General features: G+C 44.1%; 1 protein-coding gene across 2 annotated transcripts in view; it reads left to right on the forward strand.

Annotated features, from left to right (window-relative positions):
- The window catches only part of LOC144690117 (cobalamin binding intrinsic factor-like), a 51,401-nt gene extending 24,492 nt beyond the window's left edge, over window positions 1-26,909 (forward strand). For both annotated transcript variants that reach the window (XM_078557594.1, XM_078557593.1), the window contains 5 exons: window positions 2-151; window positions 2,781-2,936; window positions 7,277-7,449; window positions 21,584-21,767; window positions 26,769-26,909. In XM_078557594.1, coding sequence (XP_078413720.1) covers window positions 2-151; window positions 2,781-2,936; window positions 7,277-7,449; window positions 21,584-21,767; window positions 26,769-26,797 — 692 coding nt within the window. In that variant the 3' untranslated portion in view covers window positions 26,798-26,909. The remainder of the gene's footprint in view (window position 1; window positions 152-2,780; window positions 2,937-7,276; window positions 7,450-21,583; window positions 21,768-26,768) is intronic.
- The last annotated feature ends 669 nt before the right edge of the window (window positions 26,910-27,578 follow it).

The raw sequence follows: 27,578 nt of genomic DNA on the forward strand, positions 1-27,578 counted from the left end.
GGTGAAGATTTTTCCACTGGTCGTATTGCACTCTACACATTGGCTTTCAGGTCTGCCTGCCTTGACCCGGCCTATATATCAGATGGACACAGTCAAATTAACCTGGTGGAACTTCTCAGTTTCAAGTTAAGGCAGGAGATCCAAAGCCTAGGCACGTAATGGAAACAACATTATAAGCGAGTTAAGTTGTATCTTTGACTGATGGAAGAAGACATTACCTGAGAAAATATCCAACTTTTGCACTAGCCGCAGTGGGATTTAAGTATTTTTCAGAAATTTCTATAATAAAACATAAGACTTTTGTAATCAAAGAATTCCCTTGCGTCTCCACAAAAAAAGCTTGTTTGGTTTAAGTTTTAGAACACAGCCGGATTTTCATTGCCAGGCAGGCAGTGGGAATCATGAAAATTCTCGACTCGGCCCACCCATCTGGGGATAAAGTGCCTGCAAAGGCAGGATCTTCATTGCTGGAGGGGCGGTTGTGAGCTGGATTCGGACCAGCTGACCTGGCAGTCACTGGGGCTGCTGGCTGTGGAGGTGGGCTGTTTAAAAGGTCCGCCTTAGTGCTGAGGGGCTTTGTCCCAGTTAAAATAAAAACACAAAGGTCCTCCAACCTTCACCTCTCACACCCCCTCAACCTCCAAACATTCCTCATGCCCCATGCATGCCACCTCATGCCCTCCACCCACCCCTATGGCCCCTCATGTCCCCCCAATGCCATGCTCTGTACTTGCACATGCCCTATGGCCCCTCATGCTCCCTATGCCAAGCTCAGCCCTTCCACCCATGGCCCATGGCCCCTCATACCTCCATGCCATGCTCTGCCCTTCCTCCACCCCCTATGGCCCGTTGTGCCCCCCATGCCAAACTATGGTACTTCCATGTCCATTGACCCACTATACACTGTCTAGAACCAATGAACCCTATAGTGACAGTAGTATGTGTAAAAAAAAGCTCCTATGTTGAAAAGAGGCCATTTCACTACAAGCCAATAAAAGTGTCAATCATCCAGCCCCTTTAAAATTTCAATAACAAACCCTTAAAACCATTTAACCTTGTGTAAACAAACATTGTGAAATTGACAGCAGAGATCAGAAAGCCTGAGTTGTCAATCAAACAATAGTTTCTCTGGGGTGCCGCTGTTTCAATAAACAATGGATGTCTGTGCTCTCAGCTAAGCCTCATTATATATGCTTGGCTGACAGCCCATTCAACTATTACTCTTGTTGAAACACCTGACCCCTAGACAGAACATCCTACTGGCACTACGGGATTCATTGGTTGTGGGCAGTATATAGTGGGTCAATGAGCATTGAAGTGCCATAGCTTGGCAGAGGGGGCATGAGATGCCATAGGGTTGGGTGGAAGGGCAGAGCTTAGCATGGAGGCTGAGGGGCCATGGGGGGGTGGGGTGGAGGGGTGGGTGGGTGGAAGAGCAGAGTTTGGCATAGGAAGCATGACGAGGACCTTGTGAACTCACCTTTTAAAATGTCCCCCCATGTATGACTCCTCTGAGGTGCTGTGAACCAGAACTCTTCAAAAGCCTGGCCTGCCTCCATGGAAATTGCAGAGGAGTAGGATATGCCTTCCTCCACAATGGAGCTGGCCAGATTGTGAGTGCTGGATGCAGGCTTTTGACAGGAACCAGCCCGCACCCTATAAAGGTACTCCTGAAAATCAGACAGTCCAGAAATGATGTTGGGAATCCTGGAATCGGGACTCGCCTGCCATTTTAAAGGCTCCAGAGTCTTCCTGAATCAGTGAAAATCCAGGCCATTGTGTCTGTATGCCCTCAGCGCATGCCCATCATAAACAAATTCAATCTAATAGCAGACAAAAAAGATGTTTTAACACAACAACTTGGATTTATGTAGCAATTTAAAGCAATAAAACGTCCCAAGGTTCTTCACAGGAGCAAAATTTGACACTGTGCCACATAAGGTGGTACTAGGACTGATTTTTGAAAGTTTGGTCAAAGGAGTGCCACAGGTATTAAGGAGTGTCTTGGAGGATTGCAGGACTGGAGGAGGTTATAGAGATAGTGAGGGGCAGGGCTATGGAGAGACTTGAAAACAAAGATAAGAATTTTAAAATCGAGACATTGCTTCACTGGGAGCCAATATAGGCCAATGTGCGCATGGAAATGGGTGGACGGGACCGGGTGCAAGTAAGGACATGGCAAAAGTATTTTAGATGCCTTCAAGTTTAAATTAAATTTTCCTTCAAAGAAGAAGGTGGAAATCTGTTTTATGGTAAGGAAAACAATGCACCAGGCACTAATACTTACGGGATTTGAATTAATTTTCTTTCTTTCTCTTTTCTCCTTTTCTTTTCCCGATTCCTTTCCTCTCTCCTTTTCTTTCCATTTTTGCTCTTTCTTTTCGTCTCCCTTTCAACTTTCCATCTTTCCTTCTCTTTAGCCTGTGCCTTTTGCATTTACTTACTTTACCTTTGTTTTTCTTCTCTCACACACTCTATCTAGATCTGCCTATCCCTATCTCTATTTTCTATATCTATCTACATCATTACCTCTCATGTCTTGACTCTTCGCATTTTTGAGTTTTGTTTTGTGATTTTATTTGTTCAGTTTATACCTGTTGTTTTAGTTTCAACATTTCAAAGTGCCTTTCACAAACTGCAGCAATTACAATATTTGTATTGTTCACTTTTGTCCCTTTAAATGCACTCTCCCTTTAAATATTGTTGAAAGCCACACTGCTCAATGGTCACCTTGGCTTGGCTGTTGTGCTGCAATTAAACATCTTGCTTCAATGTTACAGTGTTGAATCGACAGCCTCTTACAGACTACTACCAACTTACTTTAGCAATTCTAGCACTCTGCACAGAAAAACAACGTGTCCCTGCTAATGTTGTGAAGGAGCTCATTGGTAGAATTATGAATCATGAAGCTCCATTTGGAAAGGTTTTTTCTGTTGGTAAGTACAATTCACTGTCACTGTCACGTAGTGTTTGATAGTTTGATACTTTAACATTTAACCATGGTCTTTTCTCAGATGTTGATGGACTCATTGCCTATTGCTAATACCAGTGACATATGAACATACAAATTAGGAGAGGGAATAGGCCACTTGGCCCTCCGAGCCTGCTCTGCCATTCAATAAGATCATGGCTGATCTGATTTTAACCTAAACTCCACATTCCTGTCTACCCCCAATAGCCTTTCACCTCCTTGCTTATCAAGAATCTATCTACCTCTGCCTTAAAAAATATTCAAGGATTTGTCCTCCACTGCCTTTTGATGAAGAGAGTTCCAAAGACTCATGACGCTCTGAGAGAAAGAAATTCTCCTCATCTCTGTCTTAAATGGGTGACCCCTTATTTTTAAACAGTGACCCTTAGTTCCAGATTCTCCCACAAGAGGAACACCAGTAATCTCTTAATTTTACTTGATTCCCTTGTCTCCTGTGGTATCTTCCATTTTTTAGTTCTAGTTAGCTTCTCCCAAAATACTATTCCTGGGACATAAAGGGGAAGGGGTGATGCCTCCATTGTACAGAACCTTGGTTAGTTAAATTCCTGACCTTTTCCCTTGTCCATGAACAAGCTGCACTCCCAATATTAATATCTATGGAAATCAAGGGAGCTGAATACCGGGCAGGGCATTTAATGGGCAACTGATGCGATATTGCACTTTTACGTCCAGTGCATGTCCAATTTTACCTTGCACTTTGTGTTCAATAGGCTCCCAATCTTTGAGCCTCAATATCACCATTTCTGCCTGCCCAGCTCAGACTTTTCCGTAGTAACATTTCACTTTTGTATTGACGTTGGGATGAGGGTGGAGTAATGTTAATGCTGGGTGATGGTATAAAATGGGTGATAATGAATTATTCACTCATTATACCCTAGACTTGACTTTCTCTTCTGTTGACTTCAGTTGAAAGGACAATTGGATGAGATGTATAATAGGCATAATAATATATATAATATATAATGTATAATAGGTATAATAATTTTATATCACCTGTTCGTACCCTATAGCTCCATGTTAAAATGACACCCATCACTTTCTTTCCAGCTATACTTAGTGCTCTGATTATGTGACCTCTCCTCACTCCCACCATTATTCACTAATTCACGAGCACATATTCATTTTACACCAACAACTTGCATTTCTATAGTGCCTTTAACAGTAGAACATCCCAAGGTGCTTTAGAAGGAGTGCTATCACCAAACTTTGACATGAGTCACATAAGGAGATATTAAGATGTGCGAGGAAAAGCTTTGTCAAAGAGGTGAAGTTTGAGAAAGATTTACATTCATATCGCACCTTTCACTACTTTATGATTTCCCAGTGTGGTTTACAGCCAATTAAATTTACACTTTTAAAAATGTAATCACAAAGCTAATTTTCACTCAAGACTCCACAAACAGCAGTGTGATATGACCAGATAACCTGTTTTTAGTGATATTGGTTGAGGGATAAATATTCGCCTTTTCTGAGATGCAGTGACAATGTGGTCCTAGGATTGGGCATCTGATCACCCAGATGCATCATCCACCTGCTTTCTGACTAAACCAGTACATAGTGTTCACCCTGCAATGCTGATGGGGCATTTCTATGGCTGATGGTGCCAAACGAGCATGAGGAACTCACCTGCCCATTATACAGCATGCCTGATTTTTCTATTTATTGATGTCAATGGAAAGAAAATGTTGGGCATGCTTTATGTTGGACAGCAAATCCAGCATCTCTTGTTTTACACAGGAACATAATAACAGGAGCAGGGCACTCAGCCACCATTCAATTAGATCATGGGGAGAATTTTCTCCCTGTTGGGCGAGCCAGTCGGGAGTGGGCGCGCGTGGGTGCAGAGCCAATTGCCACCCGTGATCAGCTGTGCACCGCCATTTTATGTGGGTGGGCCAATTAAGGCCCGCCCAGCGTGACGCATGCTCGGAAGTGCTCAGTGCTACCTGTGCAGGTGGGCGGAGAAGGGAAAGTAGGGGCCTGCACATGTGCACGAAAGAGCGCAGAAATCTCCCTGAGGCAGCTCCGTGCCTCAAGGAGATTAACTTAAGTTTTAAACTTGGAAAAAATTTAAAAATGAAATTATTCAGACACGTCTCCTCATGTGACAACGTCACATGAGCTGGGACATGTTTATGAATTTTCATAAAAATTTATACTTAATTAATGAAACCTTCATGAAACCTCATCCCGCCCATGGATGAGGTTTCATGAAAAATGTGAAGGCCGCCTGGGCTCTTCGCCTGCCCACCAACCTTAACGTTGGACGGGCAGCTTTCTCAATAGACTTAGTTACTTCATTAATGGCCTTAACAGACCTTTGACAGTTCAGGCGGGCATGCAGCCGACTCCGGTGCGTGCTTGTCGAACAGAAGATCAGAATGACGCACGGTGACGCCCGTCATCACCACACATCATTTTACACTTCGGCATGGGGGGCCTGCCCCCGCACGCCAAACAGAAGATTCTGGCCATGGTTAATCTGTACCTCAACACTATTTAGCTACCTTAGCTTCATTCCCCTTTGATAGCCATACCAACAAAAATCAATTGATCTCAGTCTTGAAAGTTCTAATTGACCCAGGAGCCACAGCCTTTAGGGCAGAGAGTTCCAGGTTTCTATTGGTCTTTCTGTGAAAATATGTTTCTGGATTCCCTCCCAAGTGGCTCAGTTCTTATTTTAAGATCATTATCTGCAAAAATTAAAATGACGCCCAAAAACTGATTAAAAAAAAAATTTTAAACTAATTTTTAACATGTCTCTGCTCATGTGACAGAGTCACATGAGGGAATGTGTTTTCCATATTTTTGAATTCATTATTTTTAATGTTAGAAATCTTTAGCTCCCGGAGGCAGCTTTGTGCCTTTAAGGAGCTTTAACTGAGTGCACCCGCCGTGCATGCGCAAACTTCAGCTCTCGCGCTCCTCCTGCCCCTCGATCCCGGCAGCGCTGAGATTATCAGCGCGCGTTTCATGAATTTGCGGTTGGGACCTGATCGCGGGTGGCGATCTGTTACATAGCCGCTCCTGGGCCCGCCCGCCCAACGAGCTAAAAATTCTGCCCATATAAGATTCTTTATGCAATAAGAACGAAGTTGTTGCAGTTTTACGTCCAGAACAGACAAGACTAGAAATATATGACATGGATAATCTTAATTTTTGAAAAGTTAGTAGGTTCAGACTGAGGCTGTACAGTGATGGATAGAATCATAGGCCTGAAATTTGTGCTCGTCGGGCACGCGTGATCGGGTTTGAATGGACAGGAAACGGTTCCCCAACTGCCATCAGACCCCGACTGTGATTTCACGCTGGCTGGCCAATTAACGACCAGCCAGGCGTGAAACTTGCGCTGAGGAAGGCTCAGTACTGCCAGTGGGGCTGGGAAGAGGGTGGGCGCCGACGTCCCCTCAGATGCTGGTGAGCACTTCCACTGAGCTCCCTGAAGGCGGACAGATGCCTCAGGGAGCTTCAGACCTCCACAGAATAAAAGAAAGCACAAAAATGCTGCAAAAAATATCCATGCAGCACAATCAAGCACTTGAAAGCATACCTCATAAAAAAAACAGTCCCCAGATATTTATTTTAATTTTAAATCCTAACAGAGATTTCATCCCGCCCTTGGATGAGGTTTCTTCAGACACGTAAAGCCCCCTGGCTGATTGGCCCATCCGCCAACCGTAAGGTTGGACGGGCCGCAAAAAATCGCTTACAATTGGACCGTTAATGAGCTTAATTGCCTGTTTAATGTTGGCGGGCACTCTTCCAACTTTTGCACGTGCCCGCCGAGTGAAATATGCTTAAGATGGTTTTTAAGTGTTGCTGAATTATGCAATTTTTTCAAGTTGGTGTCTTGTAACTGTCTCATTTACAGTTATAATTCATTGACAGAAAGCTGCACTTAAAAGCATCTCTTATTTTAAACAATCACGAATCTGACAGACTGAGACTGACATTGCATCTGTGCATATGCAGGAAGTCCTTCCCCTAGTGTTGCAGCAGAAATAAACACAGCCTTTAAATATGTAGGAAGTCATTTAACTTTGAATGATGATATAAAATGCGCCATCCTTTATACATTCCACCCAATTTTTCTATCCTTTGAAGTCATTGGAAAAGGATATCGGATATGCTGTAAAATGGTTGGCTTACTTCACATCATCACCAGAAGATACATTTACTCTCATAGGATCTGACTGCTTTTGTAATTTAGTGTATATCCAAAACAAAAAGATGCAATAAAAAAACTGTCCAAGAGTAGTAACTGGTTCATTCTGTGTATTGTAGACACAGCCTCCATGTCTGTACTTGCTCTAAGTTGTTTACATCGCTCCCCACTCAATGAGATCCCAAGACATAAAATTGAGAAATCCATCATGCAACTGCTGCTGGAAATCCTTGCGAATAAGCAAGAAGATGGAAACATTGGTACTATCTACAGTACAGGCCTCGCGATTCAGGTTAGTTAAAATCGGAACAAAAAAAATCTCAAACTTAATTAACTATTGAATTTATTTGACTGTTAGTAACAATCAGCCATTGTTTGGAACAGGAGAATGTACAGCACCAACTGGACAATATTTAGGATTCATGGACCGGGAGGAGAGGGCGGGTAGTTGTGACAGTCAAAAATGGGCAGTAGTGAATAAACTGTTCATTATACATCCTGCTCAATTTCCCCTTCCATTGACTTTAAAAAAATGGAGTCGGCTATACAACTGATTGCTAATTCCGTATCTCCCATTCCTTGTCAATGCCCAAAGTTAAAGTTGATGATCTGAACTCCATTTTTCTTTCAAATGACTCAACTTTCAGTAAGCTTTCGACAGTTCTTTCAGAGGAAGGTAAACGTACAAGACAACTATGGTGACTATAAGACGTAAACAGGTACGCTCGGCAAATTAAGTCAGTAACGTAACTTAAGCATTGAAGAAGACATCTTGTTCCAGTAATGTCCTCTTTTATTGGTTGTGTCTAATTGCTACCTTCTCAGCTTTTTCATTAATGCTTTCTCTCTAGGGCTCATATAGTACGTATTGTAACTTATGTACTCCATTTTCCTCAGTCACTTTCCCATCTTCCTTGTATTCTGCATCTGCACTGATCACTATGTGGAGCAGTTGGCCACAAGTAGGTCATTTGGTTCATCAGCAATATGTGTGATGTCTCTTTACTAAACACTCCAAAAATGGTCTCACTGTCCCACTGTAGCCCTGCATTTTCCTTTGTATTAAATATTTTTACAGGTTTCTTATAAAAAGGCAACCACTCACAGTGGCAGCACATTTTGGGAGTTATATTGGCCAAAGGGTGAAAACCTGCACCTCCTGGGTGCAGTGTTAATAAGATTTAGTAGCCGATTTTTTACACTATTTTGGTCCTCATTGCCGATTACCATGATTTCAACTTGTCTTGAGCAGCTAAAAACATAGACCCCTAGAGGTTAAGCACTTAGTGCTGATTAGATGCAATTTTTGTGGATCGGTATACATACATACGAAATTACGAATTAGGAGGAGGAGTAGGCCAGCCGGCCCCTCAAACCTGCTCCTCCATTCAATAAGACCATGGCTGATCTGATTGTAACCTCAATCCCACATTCCTGCCTCCTCAATAACATTTAATCAAGAATCTATCTAGCTCTGCCTTAAAAATATTCAAAGACTCTGCTTCCACCGCCTTTTCAGGAAGAGGGTTCCAAAGACTCATGGCCCTCAGAGAAAAAAATTCTCCTCATCTCTACCTTGAATGAGCACCCACTCCCTTATTTTTAAACAGTGACCCCTAGTTCTAGATTCTCCCAGAAGAGGAAAACATGCTCTCCACATCCACCCTGTCAAGACCTCTTAGGATCTTAAATGTTTCAATCAAGCTGCTTCTTACTCTTCTAGACACCAGTGGATAAAGCCTAAGCTGTCTAACCTTTCTTCATAAGACAACCCTCCATTCCTGGTATTACTCCTGTAAACCTTCTCTGAACTGCTCCTAATGCATTTACATCTTTCCTTAAATAAGGAGACCACTAAACACACAATAATCTAAATGTGATCTCACCAGTGCCCTGTACAACTGAAGCATTACCTCCCTACTTTTGTATCAATTCCCCTCACAATAAACAATAATATTCTATTAGCTTTCCTAATTACTTGTTGTACCTGCATACTAGCCTTTTGTGACTCATGCACTAGGACACCCAGATCCCTCTGAATCTCAGAGCTCTACAATATCTCACCATTTAGATAATAAGCTTCTCTTTTATTTTTCATGCCAAAATAGATAATTTCACACTTGCCCACATTATACTCCATTTGCCAGATCTTTGCCCACTCAGTTAACCTATCTATGTCCCTTTGTAGCCTCCTTATGTCCTCTTCACAATTTAATTTCCTACCTATCTTTGTGTCACCAGCAAATTTGTCAACCATACCTTTGGTCCCTTCATCCAAGTCATTTATATAAATTGTAACAAGTTGAGGCCCTAGCATTGAGCCTTGTGGCACACTACTCATCAAATCCTGCCAACTAGAAAAATACCCATTTATGCCAACTCTCAGCTTCCTGTTGGCTAGCCAATCTTCTATCCAGGCTAATACGTTACCTCCTACTCCATGAGCTTTTATTTTCCGCAATAACCTTTGATATGGCACCTTATCAAATGCCTTCTGGAAATCTAAGTACAGTACATCCACCAGTTCCCCTTTATCCACAGCACGTGCGATTCCTTCAAAGAACTCCAAAAAATTGGTTAAACATGATTTCCTTTTCACAAAGCCATGTTGAGTCTGCCCGATTGCTTTGAGTTTTTCTAAGTGCCCTGCTATAACATCTTTAAATTTAGCTTCTAGCATTTTCCCTATGACAGATGTTAAGCTAACTGGCCTATAGTTTCCTGCTTTCTGTCTCCCTACCTTTTTGAATAAATGAGTTATATTTGCCTTTTTCCAATCTAATGGAGCCTACCCCGAGTCTAATGAATTTTGGAAAATTAAATCCAGTGCAGCAACTATCTCACTAGCCATTTCTTTCAAGACCTTAGGGTGAAGTCCTTCTGGGCCCGGGGATCTGTCAGCCTGTAGCCCCAACAATTTGCTTAGTACCACTTCCCTGGCGATTGTAATTTTCTTGAGTCCCTCCGTCCCTTCCATCTCCTGATTTATAGCTATTTCTGGGATGTTGCTTCTGTCCTCTATAGTGGAGACAATGCAAAATACCTGTTTAATTCATCCGCCATCTCCCTACTTTCCATTATCAATTCCCCAGATGCACTTTCTATAGGACCAATGCTCACTTTGTCAAATCTTTTTTTATTTAAACATCTATAGGAACTCTTACTACCTAGCTTTCCCTTGTACTCTAGTTTTTCCCTCCTTACTAATTATTTTGTCATTCTTTGCTGTTCTTTATATTCTTTCCAATCTTTTGACCTGCCACCTGTCTTTGCACAATTATATGCATTTTCTTTAACAAAAACAGAAAATGCTGGAAAAGCTCAGCAGGACTGACAGCATCTGTGGAGAGAGAAACAGAGTTAATGTTTTGAGTCTGTATGACCCTTCTTCAGAGCTAAAGAGAAGTAGAAATGTGATGAAATTTATACTGCTTAAGGGGATTGGAACAGGTGAAGCTGGATAGAAGGTCAGTGATTGGTGAGGGCTAAGAAGAGATTGACAAAGGGAGTGTTAATGGTAATGGTAAGGACTAAAGTAGGTGCTGATAGTGGAATAAAGGTAAGAAAGCAGAATGTGTTAGATTTCTAGCATCTGCCGTATTTTGCTTTTATGCTTTTTCTTTAAGTTTGATATTATTTTTAACTTTTTTAGTTAACCACAGATGGTGGGCCCTCCCCTCGGAATTTTTCTTTCTCATTGGAATCTTTCTATTCTGTGTATTCTGAAATACCCCTTTAAATGTCTGCCTGCATCTCTATTGACCTATCTCTTAACGACATTTGCCAGTTCACTTTAGCTAGCTCCATGTTCATGCCCTCACAATTGCTCTTATTTAAGTTTAAAATACTAGTCTTGGATGCACGTGTCTCTTCCTCAAAATTCAATCAGATTATGATCGCTGCTACCTAGGGCTGCCTTCACCATGAGATTATCAATTAATCCTATCTTGTTGCACAATACCAGCTCTCTGGTTGGTTCCAGAATGTGCTGTTCTAACAAAATATCCCAAAAACATTCTATGAACTCCTCGTCTATGCTACCTTTGCCCATCTTATTTTTCCAGTCTATGGGCAGAATTTTACATCCCGTGGGCGGGCACACGCCTGACCTGATTGGGCGTAAAATTGCGCGCGATGACGTTGGGTGAAATTCCCAAATCATTGTGCACTCACATGATATTTTGTTTGGTGGGTGCTGGAGCCGTGCTTGCCATTAATTCAGAGGCCACTTAAGGCCCTTAAAAGTCCAATTGACCGCGGTTTTTCATTGCCCATGCAATTTCAAGCTCGTCGCACAGGCAAAATGGGCATGTGGCCGGCCGGCATTTTCAAAAACCTTATCCACGGGCAGGATAAAAAGTGTCAGTGTGAGTATTGAGGAGCTTTGGAGATAGTTTGCTGCTGGTTGCTTATTGGTACTTATCAGCCTCATCTCTGAGCAGGAACAGCCAGGGCTCACCCCCTTGGCCAGCTCCAGTGTCATTGACAGTTGGCACTCATTCTAGCACCCCTGAGGTCCATGGGGGGGACGGCCACACCTTAACACTTCTGCACACTGACCCATACCAACATGGTACTCGCTCTTCCTGAGCGCAGCAGGTCATTGAAGCGCTTCCGGCACTGGACCCAGGTACGCCTACCACCGTTACTTGGCCAGCCAGTGTGAAATCAGGGTCGGGGGCTGATCATGGTCGGTGGCCTGTTTCCCGACCTGTCCTGGGTTCGCCGATCACAGGCCTATATATAGATTAAAATCCCCCATGATTATTGCCATGCCTTTCTGACAAACTCCCATTATCTCTTCTTTTATACTCTGTCCTACTATGTAGTTACAATTAAGGGGCCTGTAAATCACTCCCACAAGTGACTTCTTGCCTTTATCATATCTCATCTCAACCCAAACCGCCTCTCTATCCTGGTTTCCTGAACTTAGGTCATCCCTCTCTAATGTGCTAATATCATCATTAATTAATAGAACCAATTCTCCACCTTTTCCTAACTTCCTGTCCTTCCTAAATATCACATACCTTTAGTATTCAGGTCTCAATCTATGTCATCCTGTAGCCATGTCCCTGTAATGGCTAACAGATTGTACTTATTTATTTCTATTTGTGCCATCAGTTAATTTGTTTTGTTTTGAATGTTACGTGCATTTAGATACAGAGGGTGGTATTTTCCACGTCCGCTGAGTATCAGGTATTGGATGTTGTGGTGGGCGTGAGTGGACAATATGGAAGGTCAAAAATCAGTTTCATGATGTTGTGAAACCAGTCGTCCGCTTGACCCATCAATGGCGGGCTGTGTTTCCCGCCGCCGCATATTGGGAATTTCATTGTAATACACCTGCATATCATTATAAGCCCTGCTCATCAGGATCACCACCTCCCCTCACCCCCCGCAGCCACACTGGATCATCCAGGCGTGTCGGTGTGATTGCACATTGATGTGCTTCACAACTGAAGATAAGCAATGTGCACCTGGTGAGCTGACCTTCACTCGGGACTTTTGAGCTTTGTTTGCCGACCTTACTTTGGCAGCACTCGCAGTCACCAACACCAGGCTTCGCAGGCAGCGGTGCACCACTTTTAGTGGGGCTCATGGGCAGGTCTCTACTTACAAGGCCAGTCGTAATGTGGGGGTGGCTTTTCAATGGCTGCAGGGCTATGGCTTCCTTGGGGAAGGGGGAGAAATGGCCTCAAGCAAGGTAAGAAACTGCAGGGATAGGCCATTGCTGTGGGAAAGGGGGGTATCCTAGGGTGTGTGTGGACACATGTTGTCCTGTGCAAGTGGCCTCAAAGGGTGAGGGCTGAGAAGGCAGTGTCCAGGGGGAGATATGAAGGCGTGTGTGAGAGAGTGAGTGGTGATGTCCCTTGAGCTGGCAGTGAGTGAGATGCCAGTGAATGTTGATGGGCTTGTGAGTGTGTGAGTTTGGAGTGTTGAGATGGCTGCCTTACCCTGGCGGCATGGATGAGATCATTCATCCTGTTTCTGCACTGGATGGCGAACCTCTTCTATGCAGCGTTGGCGCAGATCAGCAATGCCACCACCTCTCAAGCCGGAGTGGTGACACTGATAGGCCTCCTGCGGCCAGAGTGGGGGCAGAGGACATGGCAGCAGACTCCAACAGTATCCATAAGGCGTCCCAGGGATGTGTCACTGAGTCAGAGGGCTGGAGTCCTCTTGTCTTTTGGGGCCATGTCTTCTGTGCAGCAATCCTGGGCTGGAAGCACTGAGAGGTGTGTGCGTGTCTGCACTTTAAATATGGCGCCCGGCGGGTGAATTGGAGGCCACCCGCCAGAGAAACGGCATATTTCCCGGAAGTGCATGATTAATGAGGCGGGATTGAGATACGGTGTGAAAACCAGCCATTGCAGCCAGTGGGTAAAACATCCTCTTTCCTGCCAGCCACATCACTTAGTGTAAATCTGAGACGATTCTGCCCAGAGCCTTTAGTATTGTCCTTTTTTTATTTTTATGACATCTAGCCCTATCTGCTGATTTACTCCTAGATTTGAACTCTCTGTCCCAACCTGTTTATCATTTCCCATATTAGTACCTTACTCTCTTGCCTTCTCTCTATTCCTTCTTCCTTCTTCCCAAATTTGATCCCTTGCCCTCACTATTCAGTTTAAAACCCTCTCTACTTCCCTGGTTATGCGGCTCGCAAGGACACCAGCCCCAGCATGGATCAGGTGTAGACCATTCCAACGGTACAGATCCCACTTTCCCCAATGCTGGTGCCAGTGCCCCATGAACCGGAACCCACTTCTCCCACGCCAGTCTTTGAGCCACGCATTTACTTCTTTCATCTTATTTGTCCTATGCCAATTTGCGTGTGGCTCAGGTAATAATCCAGAAATTATTACCATTGTGGTTCTGCATCTTAATCCGGTGCCTTGCTCCTCACACTAACTATGAAGAACTTCCTTCCTCATCCTACCTAAGTCATTGGTACTTACATGGATGCTCCCCCTCCCATTGCAAGTTCCTCTCCAGCCCTGAGCAATATCCCAAATCCTGGCACCGGGTGGGCAATTTAGCCGTCTGGACTCTTGCTCCTTGCTACAGAGAACATTTTCAATCCCCCTTACTATACTGTCCCCTATGACCACTACGTTTCTTTTTGCGCCCCTCACTTAATGGCTTCCTGTCCCACAGTGCCATGGTCAGTCAGCTCATCCACCCTGCAGCCCCCACTCTCATCCAAACAAACTGAAAGAACCTCAAACCTGTTGGACAATTGCAGATGCTGACACTCCTGCCCTCTGGATCCCCTTACCTACCTCAGCTGCAGTCACACCCTCCTGTCCTTGACCGCTGACCAAATCAGAAGACCCTATCCTAATAGATGTGACCGCCTCCTGGTACAAAGAGTCCAGGTGACTTTCCCCCTCCCTGATGTGTCACAGTGTTCACAGCTCAGCCTCCAGCTCAATGACTCTGAGCCGAAGCTCCTCAAGTCATAGACACTTACTGCAGACGTGTTTGCCCTGGATAAGACTGGTATCCAGGAGTTCCCACATGCTGCAGCCATGACACATCACCTGTCCTGCTATATTTATGTGCTTTAATTAATTGCTTAATTATTTTATTCAATTATTTTTTTAATATATTTATTAATATTATCAGAAATTCCTCTACTATTTTAAACCTTAGGAATAGAATAGACCAGATACTCACCAAATAGTTAGCTTCTTCCCCTGTTGTAGAGCAAGAACCAGTTCCTAAAGGGTGAAAAAATTTGAAAAAGCAAAGGAGCACCTCCCTCCCCTCTATACTGAACTCCCTCAGCTCACCAAACTCCCACACTCCGTCCGTTGCAGCTGCACTTGAGCGCAAGGTCACATTGAGAATGTCTGAATTTATATGTTATAAACAAAGGGTCTAGCTGAGCCCAGATACAGCAAGACCAGTTCAAGCTAGTTTCCTTAATTAACTATTTCAGCTGTTGCCAGTGGATAGCTTCTATCTGCCTGCTTAGGCCCCTGGATGAGACTTAGAATTTAAATAGCACTTGCAGATAAATGTTAAATACAAACAATATTCAATTTTTAGAACGATATTTACGTTTTTCTCAGCTCACCAAACTCACACTCTGCTGAGGTCGCACGCTCAGTGCGGATTTCTTACACTCACTTCAACCAGGGTGTGGGGTGTGCTGGTTGGTGCATTGCAGCACATTGTAGAAGAGCTCAGGGACTGAGCGAGAAGGCACGCATTCTCTCATGCAGCGTTAGAAGACCTATTGGAGGAGATTTAGAGGAGGAGGGAAGTTCTGTACTTTCAGGGGAGAAGAATGTCTTCTTGCCATCCATTTCCTTTCTCTCCTGCAGTAGTTGGTTCTATCCTGCCTGGTCTCATGTCCTCTTCCATTTTTCATCCAGACCAATGGGGACCCCTAACACGGTGCCCATGTTCAAGCACTCTTTTCAGTCTGGTAACTCCTATAAGGTGTTGAGTAAGTGGAGCACTTACGCTTTTGAGGTGAAGTCCTCAGAGAATTACCAAAATAAATGTTTCCCAAATATTGGTGAAGTCTTGAGAAAGTGTCTAAGAAAATCTCCAGATCTGTTTCAGAAATCCTCTTCATATCTCCAGCAGCGGTGACCATGAAATAGTAAGTATGCATTTGAAACTGACACCAATAAATGCAGCTATATTAATATTAATACAGCTGTTCAGAAAGGATGTTAGCTGAAGCGCTAGCCACTAAAATACTGCACAGTCTCTTTAATTAACACAAGCAGGCATTTTTAGTGACATGGCTGTTTAACAAGCCTGTGGGTGGTTGTTCTTTGTTGTGTCTTCAATTCCTTTGCCAAGATGGTGTCTGTATCTAAATGCAGGCTAAACTGATGTTTCAACTTGAGAACTCAGCTTTGCCACCTCTTTAGTGCCTAAAGCATGCTATCTGTCAAAAAACATCTTCCTGAAGAAATTTCCCCTAATCTCTCTTCGCAATGACCATTTTAATTAATGACCCTTCCTCATTGATTGTCCAACTAGGCAAAAGAGTAATTTGCTATTTGCCCTATCAAAACTCTTAGTATAACTTTAGGACTAATATTAAATCTCCTCTTAGCCATCTCCACTAAGCAGAAATGACTGCAAGTATTTTTTTTTTGAAAAATACACCTTTCCTTACACAATACTTGAATTTCAATAAGCAAATCTATGGGGACAAAATTCAACTTGAGCAGGAACACAAATGGGTATTGTATCAGACACCAGTTAAATGCCCTGTCTAATACCCAGTTTCGCCATCACCAGCTGCCCCCCATGTTGAGGATGATTTTTCCTCATGTTTGACTGGGTTTGAGTGAGATGTCAGTGTTGGCTGTGGGTTTGCAAATGGTTTATATAACCTTTCTTAGCCTTGTAAGGTCTCCCACAGTGAGAATATAGGTTGTCAGCTGGTAGAGATGGTGGTGGATTGTTGGCTTAAGCAGCTTCCTTCTCTTTCTGTCTCCCTCACTGTTTTCTCTCAGGGGCTACTCTTGTTGATTGAAAGGTCCTGACACCATTTTTGATTGCGAATCATCATTTGGTTACCATTAGACATTTGCTTCCCATGTGTTGATGGTAACAGACCATCTTGGAAGCTTTGAGATTGTCTTTAAAATGTTTCCTTTGGCCCTCAGATGAACAGGCTCTCTGGCATAGCTCTGAGAGGAGTATCTGTTTGGACAGTCTTGAGCCAGGCATTCTGACGACAAGTCCCATCCATTTCAGCTGATGTGAGATTACCATAGCCTCCACACTTGGCAGCTGTGTCTTGGAGGGCGTTCGTGCTTGTTTTTTTGCCCACCCACTTGAATCGCTAATTCTTCTAAGACAGCATTGATGTTGCTGTTCTAGGGCCTTGCTATGGCACCCATAAGTTGTTCTTTGGCAGGCTAGAAACCTTGAACTTTCTCCATACGTGTCGTGGCTGTTGTTTCCTTTACAGGGCTGCCTCAAGCGAATGAGTTGGTGCTCTGTCCAGCATTCACCAGCCATAACCATAACACGTGTATTTGCACATCTTTCCGATTCCTACTCCTGACTATCACTTAGCCTATTAGGTACCAGGATGTTGCCAGGCTGTATTGAAATGTATTTTTTGATGGAAAAGGGTGTTAGTTACCACAAGATCACATTCAGCACACAGGATAAGGTGGTGTACTTCACTGGGATTGGACTTTCCAACTCCATGCTTTCCAAAGGGCAGTGGTTGCACCACATTGGCATTGAAATCATCAAGAAGAATGCTCTTTATTGGAACAGAGGCCAGAGTTGCACCTAGAATAGAAGGTTTCTTTCACCCCACCCTTGGAGTCCAGGTTGATGCATGAGTACTGATGAGGGTAGCAGATTGATTACATTTAAGCTTAAGACTGAGTGTCATAATATGCTCATTGATCCCAACAGGGGAGTCAGAGACACTCTTCATGAGTTTGTTTTTGATGGCAACGCTGATTGCATGCGTTCTGTGTTCTTCATGTGATTTCCCATTTCAGCCAGCTGTTGAGAGATTTTGTTGTTGCAGGACTTATTGAATGATGGTGGCCCTTCATCACCATATCACAGTGCTATAAAGTAGGTTTATGGGGTTTTGAATAATGTAGAGGGACCATCTGTTAATTGGATCCATGCCGGTGGGTGAAGTTGAAACTAAGACACAGCTGCATTCTTTGCTGGAGAGAGCTTATTGATTTAGTTCACAGTCAACACTGCTCCAAACCCCCAGTGTCCCAGTTATCCCCATTTATACTCTTTTTGAAAACAGCCAGTAGAAACACCCCGGACACCCGGCCACGAGCAGAGCTGCGAAAGAGGGGCAGACAGTCGGGTCAGACGATCCCCTCAATTGTCCGCTGCCTGGACCTGTTGCTGGCCAACTTGGCCAATCCCAGGAACAGGTTCATGAGGAGGTCCTCCTCCCTCCCTGCCCCTCTCCTATCCTCATTTATATTATTTTGATAAAACCAATTAAACTAAATCAAGAAAATGAGGGACAAATTAAGATGTAGCCCCTTAAAGAGATAGTGCAAAAATAAAGACAAACCTTAAAGGAAACTTACAAAACTCAAATTAAAACATAATTAATGTAGTCGATAAGGCAACCAGCCCCTGCGGTGCCTACCATGCATGGAAGGCCTCGAAGGCAGACACTGCGTGCCCCCTCTCTAAGGACACCCGGCTGCGAATGTAGCCGCAGAAGAGGATCAGGCAGTCGGGCCGGAAGACCCCTCGATAACCTTCTGTCTGGAACTGTTGCTACCAACTTTGCCAGGCCCAGCAGCAGGTTCACGAGGAGGTCATCCTCCCTCCCTGCCCTTCTCCATTTATAAATCTTTCGAGTCAGGCCAAATAAACTAAATTAACAAATCAGGAACAAACTAAAAGGCAGCCACTGCAAAAACAAAAGACAAAATTTAAAGGAAGCTTACAAACATTAAACTAAAATGTGACTAAAGGGGTCGATAAAATACTCCAGTCCCCACGGTGCCCACTGAGCATGGAAGGCCTCGACGGTGCTGGCAGACACCGCGTGCTCCCTCTCCAGGGACACCCGGCCGCAAACGTAGCCACGGAAGAGGGACAGACAGTTGGGTTGGGTGACCCCCTCGATCGCCCGCTGCCTGGACCTGTTAATGGCCAACTTGGCCAGGTCCAGGAGCAGGTTCACGAGGAGGTCAACCCCCCTCCCTGCTCCTCTCCTATCCCCATTTATAATCTTTAGAATTGTCTACCTAAACGGAGTTGTGTATTTGGTGACCGCTTTGGTGCTTTCGGAGATGACGTGTTTGGCCAATTCCCCTGGGAGCATGAGGCGGACGGCGCACTGGATCTCCCTGGCCGAAATGGTGTGGCGCTTGTTGAAGTGAATGAGATGCGAAGCCTCAGAGGCGATGCGCTCGAAAATATCAACAACGAAGGGATTCATAACACTCATGGCCTTGGACGAGATCCTGGTGGAAGGATGGACCTGGGTCAGCACCCTGTACACGTAAATGGAATAGCTCTGCTTGTGAGATTTTCTTCGCTTCTTAGGCGGCTTCTTGGTGACTTTAATCAGCGACTGTTTCGACGCCTTGCGGGACGCACCGCCCTTTGTCACAGCCGCCAAGTCAGGCATTGCACTCAACTCGGACCAACACAAGTCACATCTATCCCCATTTATAGGTGTACAAATATCCATCACCTGTTTAACAATGTAATTGCCATTAAATGTTTACAATGTAATTAATAAGACATTGACACCACCTTCAACCTCACTTCAGCCTAAACACCCTGATATTGTGTTGCGTGACTGCTTATTTGTCAGGTGTTATTCCTGTGCAGGCATAAGCGTTGCAAATTTAAAAAAAATGTATTTTAAGGTTACATTTAAAAAGATTGAACTGATTTTTAAAAGACTAAATATCAAAATGGCTCCAATCTACCAGACAGATTTGTGGATCAGACTGTGTTTATCTTTCATGAGGGCAAAGACAACCTTTAATTTAATTATGGCTCACTGTGGCCTTCCCCAGGACATAACAACATTTTTCAATGTCTCTTTGTAAGAACATAAGTTTCATCTTGGCCAGAACAAAAGCTAAGGCTACAAGTGGAAAAAGGTTTCAGAGTGCTAGTTTAAGTTATCTCAATGGACAGAATTTTTCGCTGAGAGGGCAGGTGCGCACCCAACCCGTTCAAGCATAAAACAGCACGTGATGACGTTGGGTGAGCATCCTGATGTCATCGCTCACCTTTGCAATATTTCGGTCAGTGAGCTCGAGCGGGAGTTGGAGCCGCACCCACCATTAATTAAGAGGCCAGTTAAGGCCATTAAGTCGGCAGATGACGCCGATTTAACGTTGCCTGTGCGATTTTGCGCTTGTCGCACGGGAAAAATGTGTAGGTGGCCAGCCGACAATTTGCAAAACCTCATCCACAGGCAGGATAAAAAGGGCCAGCAGCATTGCCATTGTGAGTAGTGAGGAGTTTGGTAGATAGTTTGCTGCTGGTGACTTATTGGTACTTGGCAGCTTCATCTCTGTTCGGTGCTTCATCCTTAGCATTTCCAGGCTTCATTTCAGGAATCATTGGTGTCTCCAAGTTCCCCAGAGGATTCAGACCATCTGGACCCTTCCAGGTATCAGGCAGCCTTCCGTTACCTGGGTAATGGGGATTGTGGTCACTACTGGAGGCACCTCCTCTGAGGAGGATGGGAGGGGCAGAAGGAAGAGGAGGCCAGGTGTCCCAATGCAGCTTCCAGGGGAGGGACCTGTGGGAGGAGAGGTGCAGGCACAAGGGGCACAAGACCAGCAGGTAGTCCAAGGTGGAAGGGGCTGCAGAAGATGCCACTATCCTGCTGCTAGGGTTTACAGGCGGCAATGCAGCTACCTCAATACGTCAGGTCCAATGCCAAAGGAGGCTCCGCATCTCAAGGGAGACAGTGAACTTCATTTGTCAGATGATTGAGCCTGAGATCACCTCCAACTATGTGGGTGGACACCCCATGCCAGTGGCTCTGAAGCTCACAGTGACCCTCAACCTCTATGCATCCAGCTCTTTCCAGGGGTCAGTGGGGGATCTGTGTGGAGTCTCCCAATCAGCTGTCCATAATTGCGTCAAGCTGGTGTCAGAAGCTCTGTTCAGGCAGGAATTGACTTTCATTCATTTCTTTACGGGCGAGGCCAGCCAGGCTAAAGAAAAGGCACACTACAGTTCCATGAAGGCAAAGAGCCTCCTGTCTTCCACCTACCTGGTTCCATCTTCAAGCTTACCTGTGAAACTAACCTCTGGCATATCAACTAAAGGAGTCATCATAACTGCTAAAGACATCTCTGCAATTTCAAAGCCTTCACCTCTAACAATGTAACAACGTGACTACAAAATAACAGGTCTGCATTAAAAGAGAGACTGATTTTTACAAGTATTGCTTGTATCTTTACCTGTGCATGGTTTTGGTGTGTGTGTGAGTATGATGTGGATGAGAGTGATACGTAGTTTCTTTAGTAACCTCCAGGGCATGGGGGTGTGAAAAATAAACTAGCCTTTTGCTTTTAAAAGACAAGATGCTTGCTGCTAGGTTATTTAAACACCAAGGGTAAGAAATACACACTTCTCACATACAAAATTAATGATCACAGACAACAAAAGATAACACCTTAAAATCGTCCATGATACAGGAGAAGTCCTGTTTATTTTGCAGATAACTTCCATACCTGAAGGTTGTTCCCACTATCCTGCTGCTGGTGAAGTTGGTAAATGAAGCTCACCCCAACCCAATTCTGTTAAAGAATGTGGAAAGAATTTCATCCCCTGTCAAGTTCATTCACTTGTGGCCTTTAACCAAATATCCAAATATGACCTTTTGAATTAATAGAATGTCTTATTGTATTATCAATTTTACGTCATTTTATTATTTTAGGGCTGTTTGTTTTATATTTCAGGCTTTGATTGTAAACCAGCAATTGAAATTTCAGCACTTCCAATGTTCAAATTATTTGGAAAAACTGATCAGTGAAATTCCTAAAGGAACGTTTGACAGCGTGCAGAGAATTTCCCAAATCATACCAGCTTTGGAAGGTCACACGTATCTGGATGTCCAAAGCCTTGATTGTACATCTGATCAGGGTGAGTGTGCAACAACTTTTACAAATATAGAAAGCAGTTACTAAAATTATTTTCAGAAATCAAGAAACAACTAAAGACACTGAACACAGCAAAAGCCATGGCCCTGATAACATCCCTGCTGTAGCACTGAATATTTATATTTCAGATCTGGCCATACCCATAGCCAGACTGCTCAAGTCGAACTGCAATACTGGCATCTACCTGACAGTGTAATAAATTGCCCAGGTTTGCCCTGTGCACAAAAAACAGGAAGTGTGATGGAAGGCATCATGGACGGTGCTAGCAAATAGTATTTATTCAGCAATAACCCGCTCACCAATGCTCTGTTTGAGGTCATCCAGGGACTCTCGGCTCCAGATCTCCTTATAGCCTTGGTTCAAACATGAACAAAAGAGCTGCATTCTAGAGGCAAGGCAAGAGTGACTGCCCTTGACATCAAGGCAGCATTTGACTGAATGTGGCATTAAGAAGCCCGAGCAAAACTGACGTCTATGGGAATCAAGGGGAAAACTCTCGACTGCTTGGAGCCATACTCAGTGTTGTGATCCAGACCAGGCCCTCAATTTGTTACGGACCTGGGCGACACCCCAAAATTTGGTTATGATCCAGTTAGGGAACAGTAACATTGTCGTTGTTAAAGTAGGTGATATTTGAAATTCCAGTTACTTATGAAGAGAATAAAGCCACGGTATTCCACAGTTTTAAATAAACGGAAGAAATTTTATGATACAAAAATCAGCAAAGCAAACAGTCAACGCTATCTTATACACTAACATCCAGAATTAACATGAGGTAAACATGAATTAACAAGCAAACAGTGGTCGAACATACCACAAACTATACATTAAATGGCAGACACAACCAAGACAGGTTCCCCAAATTGTCTCAGCAACCCACCCAAGTAACAGTCATCACTGTGAGCCACAAAATCCTTTAAAAACTCTGTCTTCCTCAGGAGGGATTTCAGCTCCTCTTCTTCCACGCGCTAGACTGATCCCGAGCCGACTTCAGCTGCGTGGAGCCAAACTTATTCTTTGCTTGCTTCCAATTCCCTGATCCTTGAAGTGATCTGCCCTGTTAATATCTCCCAACAGGGTTCCGCCCCCGTTCTGAGGCAGGGTCCTCGAATGTATCAGTCCTTGGTACGTACTGCACCTTAAAGGTTACGATTTCCAGTCAACAAAGGGTCACCCCCCACAGGTCTGAAATTACTGTGGCTCTGCACCTAAAGTACTGTACTTAAAACACATACAGACAAAAAATCCCAAAAAATATAGATTTAATCACACCAGGAAGATAGTTGTTGGAGGCCAGTCATCTCAACGCCAGGACATCGCTGCAGCATCCTAGACCAACTGTCTTCAGCTGCTTCAGCAATGAACTTGGGGAGAGAGACTGCGAGGTTCTTGAGCAAATTGATATAGGGAGTGACAAGGTATTGGAGGTGTTGGCAGGCTTAAAGGTGGACAAATCTCCAGGTCCGGATGATTTGTGTCCCAGACTGCTAAGGGAGGCAAGGGAGGAGATCGCAGGGGCTCTGATCCAAATTTTTAATTCCTCTCTGGCCACGGGGGAGGTGCCAGAGGACTGGAGAACAGCTAATGTGGTTCCACTATTTAAGAAGGGCTGTAGAGATAAGCCAGGGAACTACAGACCAGTGAGTCTCACGTCAGTGGTAGGGAAACTATTGGAGAAAATTCTGAAGGAGAGAATCTATCTCCACTTGGAGAGGCAAGGTTTGATCAGGGATAGTCAGCATGGCTTTGTCAGAGGGAGGTCAAGCTTAACAAATTTGATTGAATTTTTTGAGGAGGTGACCAGACGTGTAGATGAGGGTAGTGCAGTTGATGTAGTTTATATGGATTTTAGCAAAGCCTTTGACAAGGTCCCACATGGGAGACTTATAAAGAAGGCAAATGCACATGGGATACAGGGTAATTTGATAAGGTGGGTTCAAAGTTGGCTTGGTTGCAGGAGACAGAGGGTGATGACAGAAGGCTGCTTTAGTGACTGGAAGCCAGTGTCCAGTGGCATACCACAGGGATCTGTGCTGGGTCCCCTATTATTTGTCATTTATATAAACAACATACATGGCTATGTGGGGGGGAGGATTAGTAAGTTTGCGGATGACACAAAGATTGGCCGGGTGGTTAACAGTGAGGTTGAGTGTCTTGGGCTACAGGAAGATATAGACGGGATGGTCAAATGGGCAGATAAGTGGCAGATGGAATTTAACCCTGAAAAGTGTGAGGTGATACACTTTAGAAGGAGTAATTTGACAAGGAAGTATTCAATGAACGGCATGATACTAGGAAGTTCTGAGGAACAAAGGGACCTTGGCGTGTGTGTCCATAGATCTCTGAAGGCGGAGGGGCAGGTTAGTGGGGTGGTGAAAAAGGCATATGGGACACTTGCCTTTATCAATCGAGGCATAGATTACAAAAGTAGGGAGGTCATGTTGGAGTTGTATAGAACCTTGGTGAGGCCACAGCTGGAGTACTGTGTGCAGTTCTGGTCACCACATTATAGGAAGGATGTGATTGCACTGGAGGGGGTGCAGAGGAGATTCACCAGGATGTTGCCTGGGATGAAACATTTAAGTTATGAAGAGAGGTTGGATAGACTTGGGTTGTTTTCGTTGGAGCAGAGAAGACTGAGGGGCGACCTGATCAAGGTGTACAAGATTATGAGGGGCATGAACAGGGTGGATAGGGAGCAGCTGTTCCCCTTAGTTGAAGGGTCAGTCATGAGGGGACACAACTTCAATGTGAGGGGCAGGAGGTTTAGGATGGATGTGAGGAAAAACCTTTTTACCCAGAGGGTGGTGATGGTCTGGAATGCGCTGCCTGGGAGGGTGGTGGAGACAGGTTGCCTCACATCCTTTAAAAAGTACCTGGATGAGCACTTGGCACGTCATAACATTCAAGGCTATGGGCCAAGTGCTGGTAAATGGGATTAGGTAGGTAGGTAGGTCAGGTGTTTCTCTCATGGCAGTGCAGACTCGATGGGCCGAAGGGCCTCTTCTGCGCTGTGTGATTCTGTGATTCCCTCCATCATGATGCTTGCTGTTGATTATACAATGCTCAGTACCATTTGCAACTCCTCAGATACTGATTCAGTCCGTGCCCGCATGCAGCTATATGGACAATATTCAGGCTTGGGCTGATAAGTGGTAAGCAACATTAATGGCACACATATACCAGACAAAAACTGTCCCCGCAAGAGAGAACCTAACCGTCACCCCTTGACATTCAATTGCATTACCATCCTGAATGCCCCTGTATCAACATCCTGGGGGTTACCATTGAGCAGAAACGGAACTGGACCAGCCAGATATTACTGTGGCTACAAGAACAGGTCAGAGGCTAGGAATTCTGCGGTGAGTAACTCATCTCCTGACTCCCCAAAGCCTGCCAACCATCTGCAAAGCACAAGTCATGAGTTTGATGGAACACTTTCAATTTGCCTGGATGAGTGCAGTTCCAAAAACACTCAGGAAGCTTGACACCATCCAGGACAAAGCAGCCTGCTTGGTCAGCACCCCATCCACCACCTTCAACATCCATTCCTTCCGCCAACAGCACACAGTGGCAGTAGTGTGTATTGTTGACAAGATGTATTGTGGCAACACACCATGCCCCCTTCAACAGCACCTTCCAAACGTCTGACCTCTACCAGTTGAAAGGACAAGAGCAGCAAATGCATGGGAACAACACCACCATCAAATTCCCCTCCATGCCACACACCATCCTGATTTGGAACTACATCATTGTTTCTTCACTGTCATTGGGTCAAAAATTTGGAATTCCCTTCCAAACAGCACTGTGGTTGTGCTTACACCACATGGGGAAAAATTTTACACTGATCGGGTGGGCGCACGCCCGACCTAATCCGGCTTGAAATCATGTGAGATGACATCGGGCGAGCGTCCCAACGTCATCCAGCGCTCGCACGATATTGCAGTTGGCAGACGCACGCAAAAGTCAGAAGTGCGCCCGCCGACAATTAAGAGGCCAATTAAGGTCATTAATGGCACAATTGTCTTTAATTTTACATTAACTATCCAACCTTATAGTTGGCGGATGGGCAAATCGGCTGACTACTACCTTCTCAAGGGTAATCCAAGGATGGGCAATAAATGCTGGCCATGCCAGCGACGGTCACATCCCATGAACGTATAAAAGAAAAATGACTTAGGTGTCAGCCATAGTGGTAATCCTCTCATACCTGAGTCAGAATGTTCTGGGTTCACACTCCCACTCTAGAGAGTCGAGCCCAAAATCTGGACTGACATTTCAGTGCAGTAGGGAGTGTTGGAACTATTGAAAGTGTTGTCTTTTGAATGAGACATTAAACCATCTTCCCTCTCAGGTGGATATAAATGATCCCATGGCACTATTTTAATGAAGAGCAGGATTTATTCCTCAACCAGCACCTAAAACAGATTATCTATTTATCATTTCATTGCTGTTTTTGGGAGTATACTGTGTGCAAATTGGTTATCACATTTCCTACATTGCAATAATGACTACACTTCAAAAGTTCCTCATTGACTGTAAAGTGTTTTGTGATGCCCTTAGGACTCGAAAGCTGCTTTATAAATGCAAACCTTTCTTTTTTTTCTTTTTTCCTTGGTAGATATTAATTATGTTTTTAAACAACTCAATGCAATTATATAAGTTTTCATTGCCTAGTTCCTGACATATTGAAACAAAAACAAAAATTGCTGGAAAAACTCAGCAGGTCTGACAGCATCTTTGGAGAGCAAGAAGGAGTTAACGTTTCGAGTCCGTATGACTCTTCATCAGAACACATACGGACTTGAAACGTTAACTCTGTCTTCCTCTCCACAGATGCTGTCAGACCTGCTGAGTTTTTCCAGCAATGTTTGTTTTTGTTTCAGGTTTCCAGCAGCTGCAGTATTTTGCTTTTAGCCTGACATATTGAACCTTATTAACATATAAATTATGAATTGAAAATGAGATTTTTTTTCTCCCTCAGATAATCTACTTCAGGAAAACGAAGGCTAAAATGGATATAGAGACCTGGAGATGGTGAACTGGATAAAGTTATCAGCACCTTTCCAGACTGTGTAAAGGCACTTCTTAATCCAATTAAATGCTATGCCTTCCTTGAAAAAAATCATTTTTGTATATACAGACCAGGATCACAAAGTCATCATGCTTCTATACTATTAAACCTCTGTCCCAATCTACAGTAATTGCTGAGGTAACTTCAAACATTAAGTATTGAAGAGTCTGTGCCATGACCAAGATGGGGTCTTAAGCAGCAACACTGGTTTAGCCCAGTTTAGCATGTGACACCATCTTGGTGAAGAAATTCAAGTGTGTGCCAGGAACAACTGCCTGGAGGATTTTTCATGGCACATTAAAATGGCTGCACACCAATTTGGTGGGTAATGCTTCATTTGACAACCTCTCCTACAGCAACTCAGCTGAATAGGAATGAATAAATCACTGCTGAGAATTTTGAATGGTACTTAAGTCATGCTCTGCTTTCAGTGTTGACTTGCTGATTGGGATAGACTGACTACACCATGTTCAGAGGACAGTTTGGGAGACCTTCATGGACAGTTTGTCAAGAATTCATCAACACCATCAGCACTTATTCTGGAAATTCTCGCAGGAATTTACCTAAAAAGAATGAATGTTGTGCCTGCTGTACAGGAGTGATGAGGAGAAAGGTCATGTTATCTTGCTAGGTGTCCCCCACCATCTACAAGAGGAATTGGAGTCAGAAATGAGATCATACAGAGCAGCACCTGCTGCTGCAGGAGAGAGAGGGACAGGA

The sequence above is a fragment of the Cetorhinus maximus genome, chromosome 14, assembly GCF_964194155.1.
Source record: "Cetorhinus maximus chromosome 14, sCetMax3.hap1.1, whole genome shotgun sequence".
Lineage (NCBI taxonomy): Eukaryota > Metazoa > Chordata > Chondrichthyes > Lamniformes > Cetorhinidae > Cetorhinus > Cetorhinus maximus.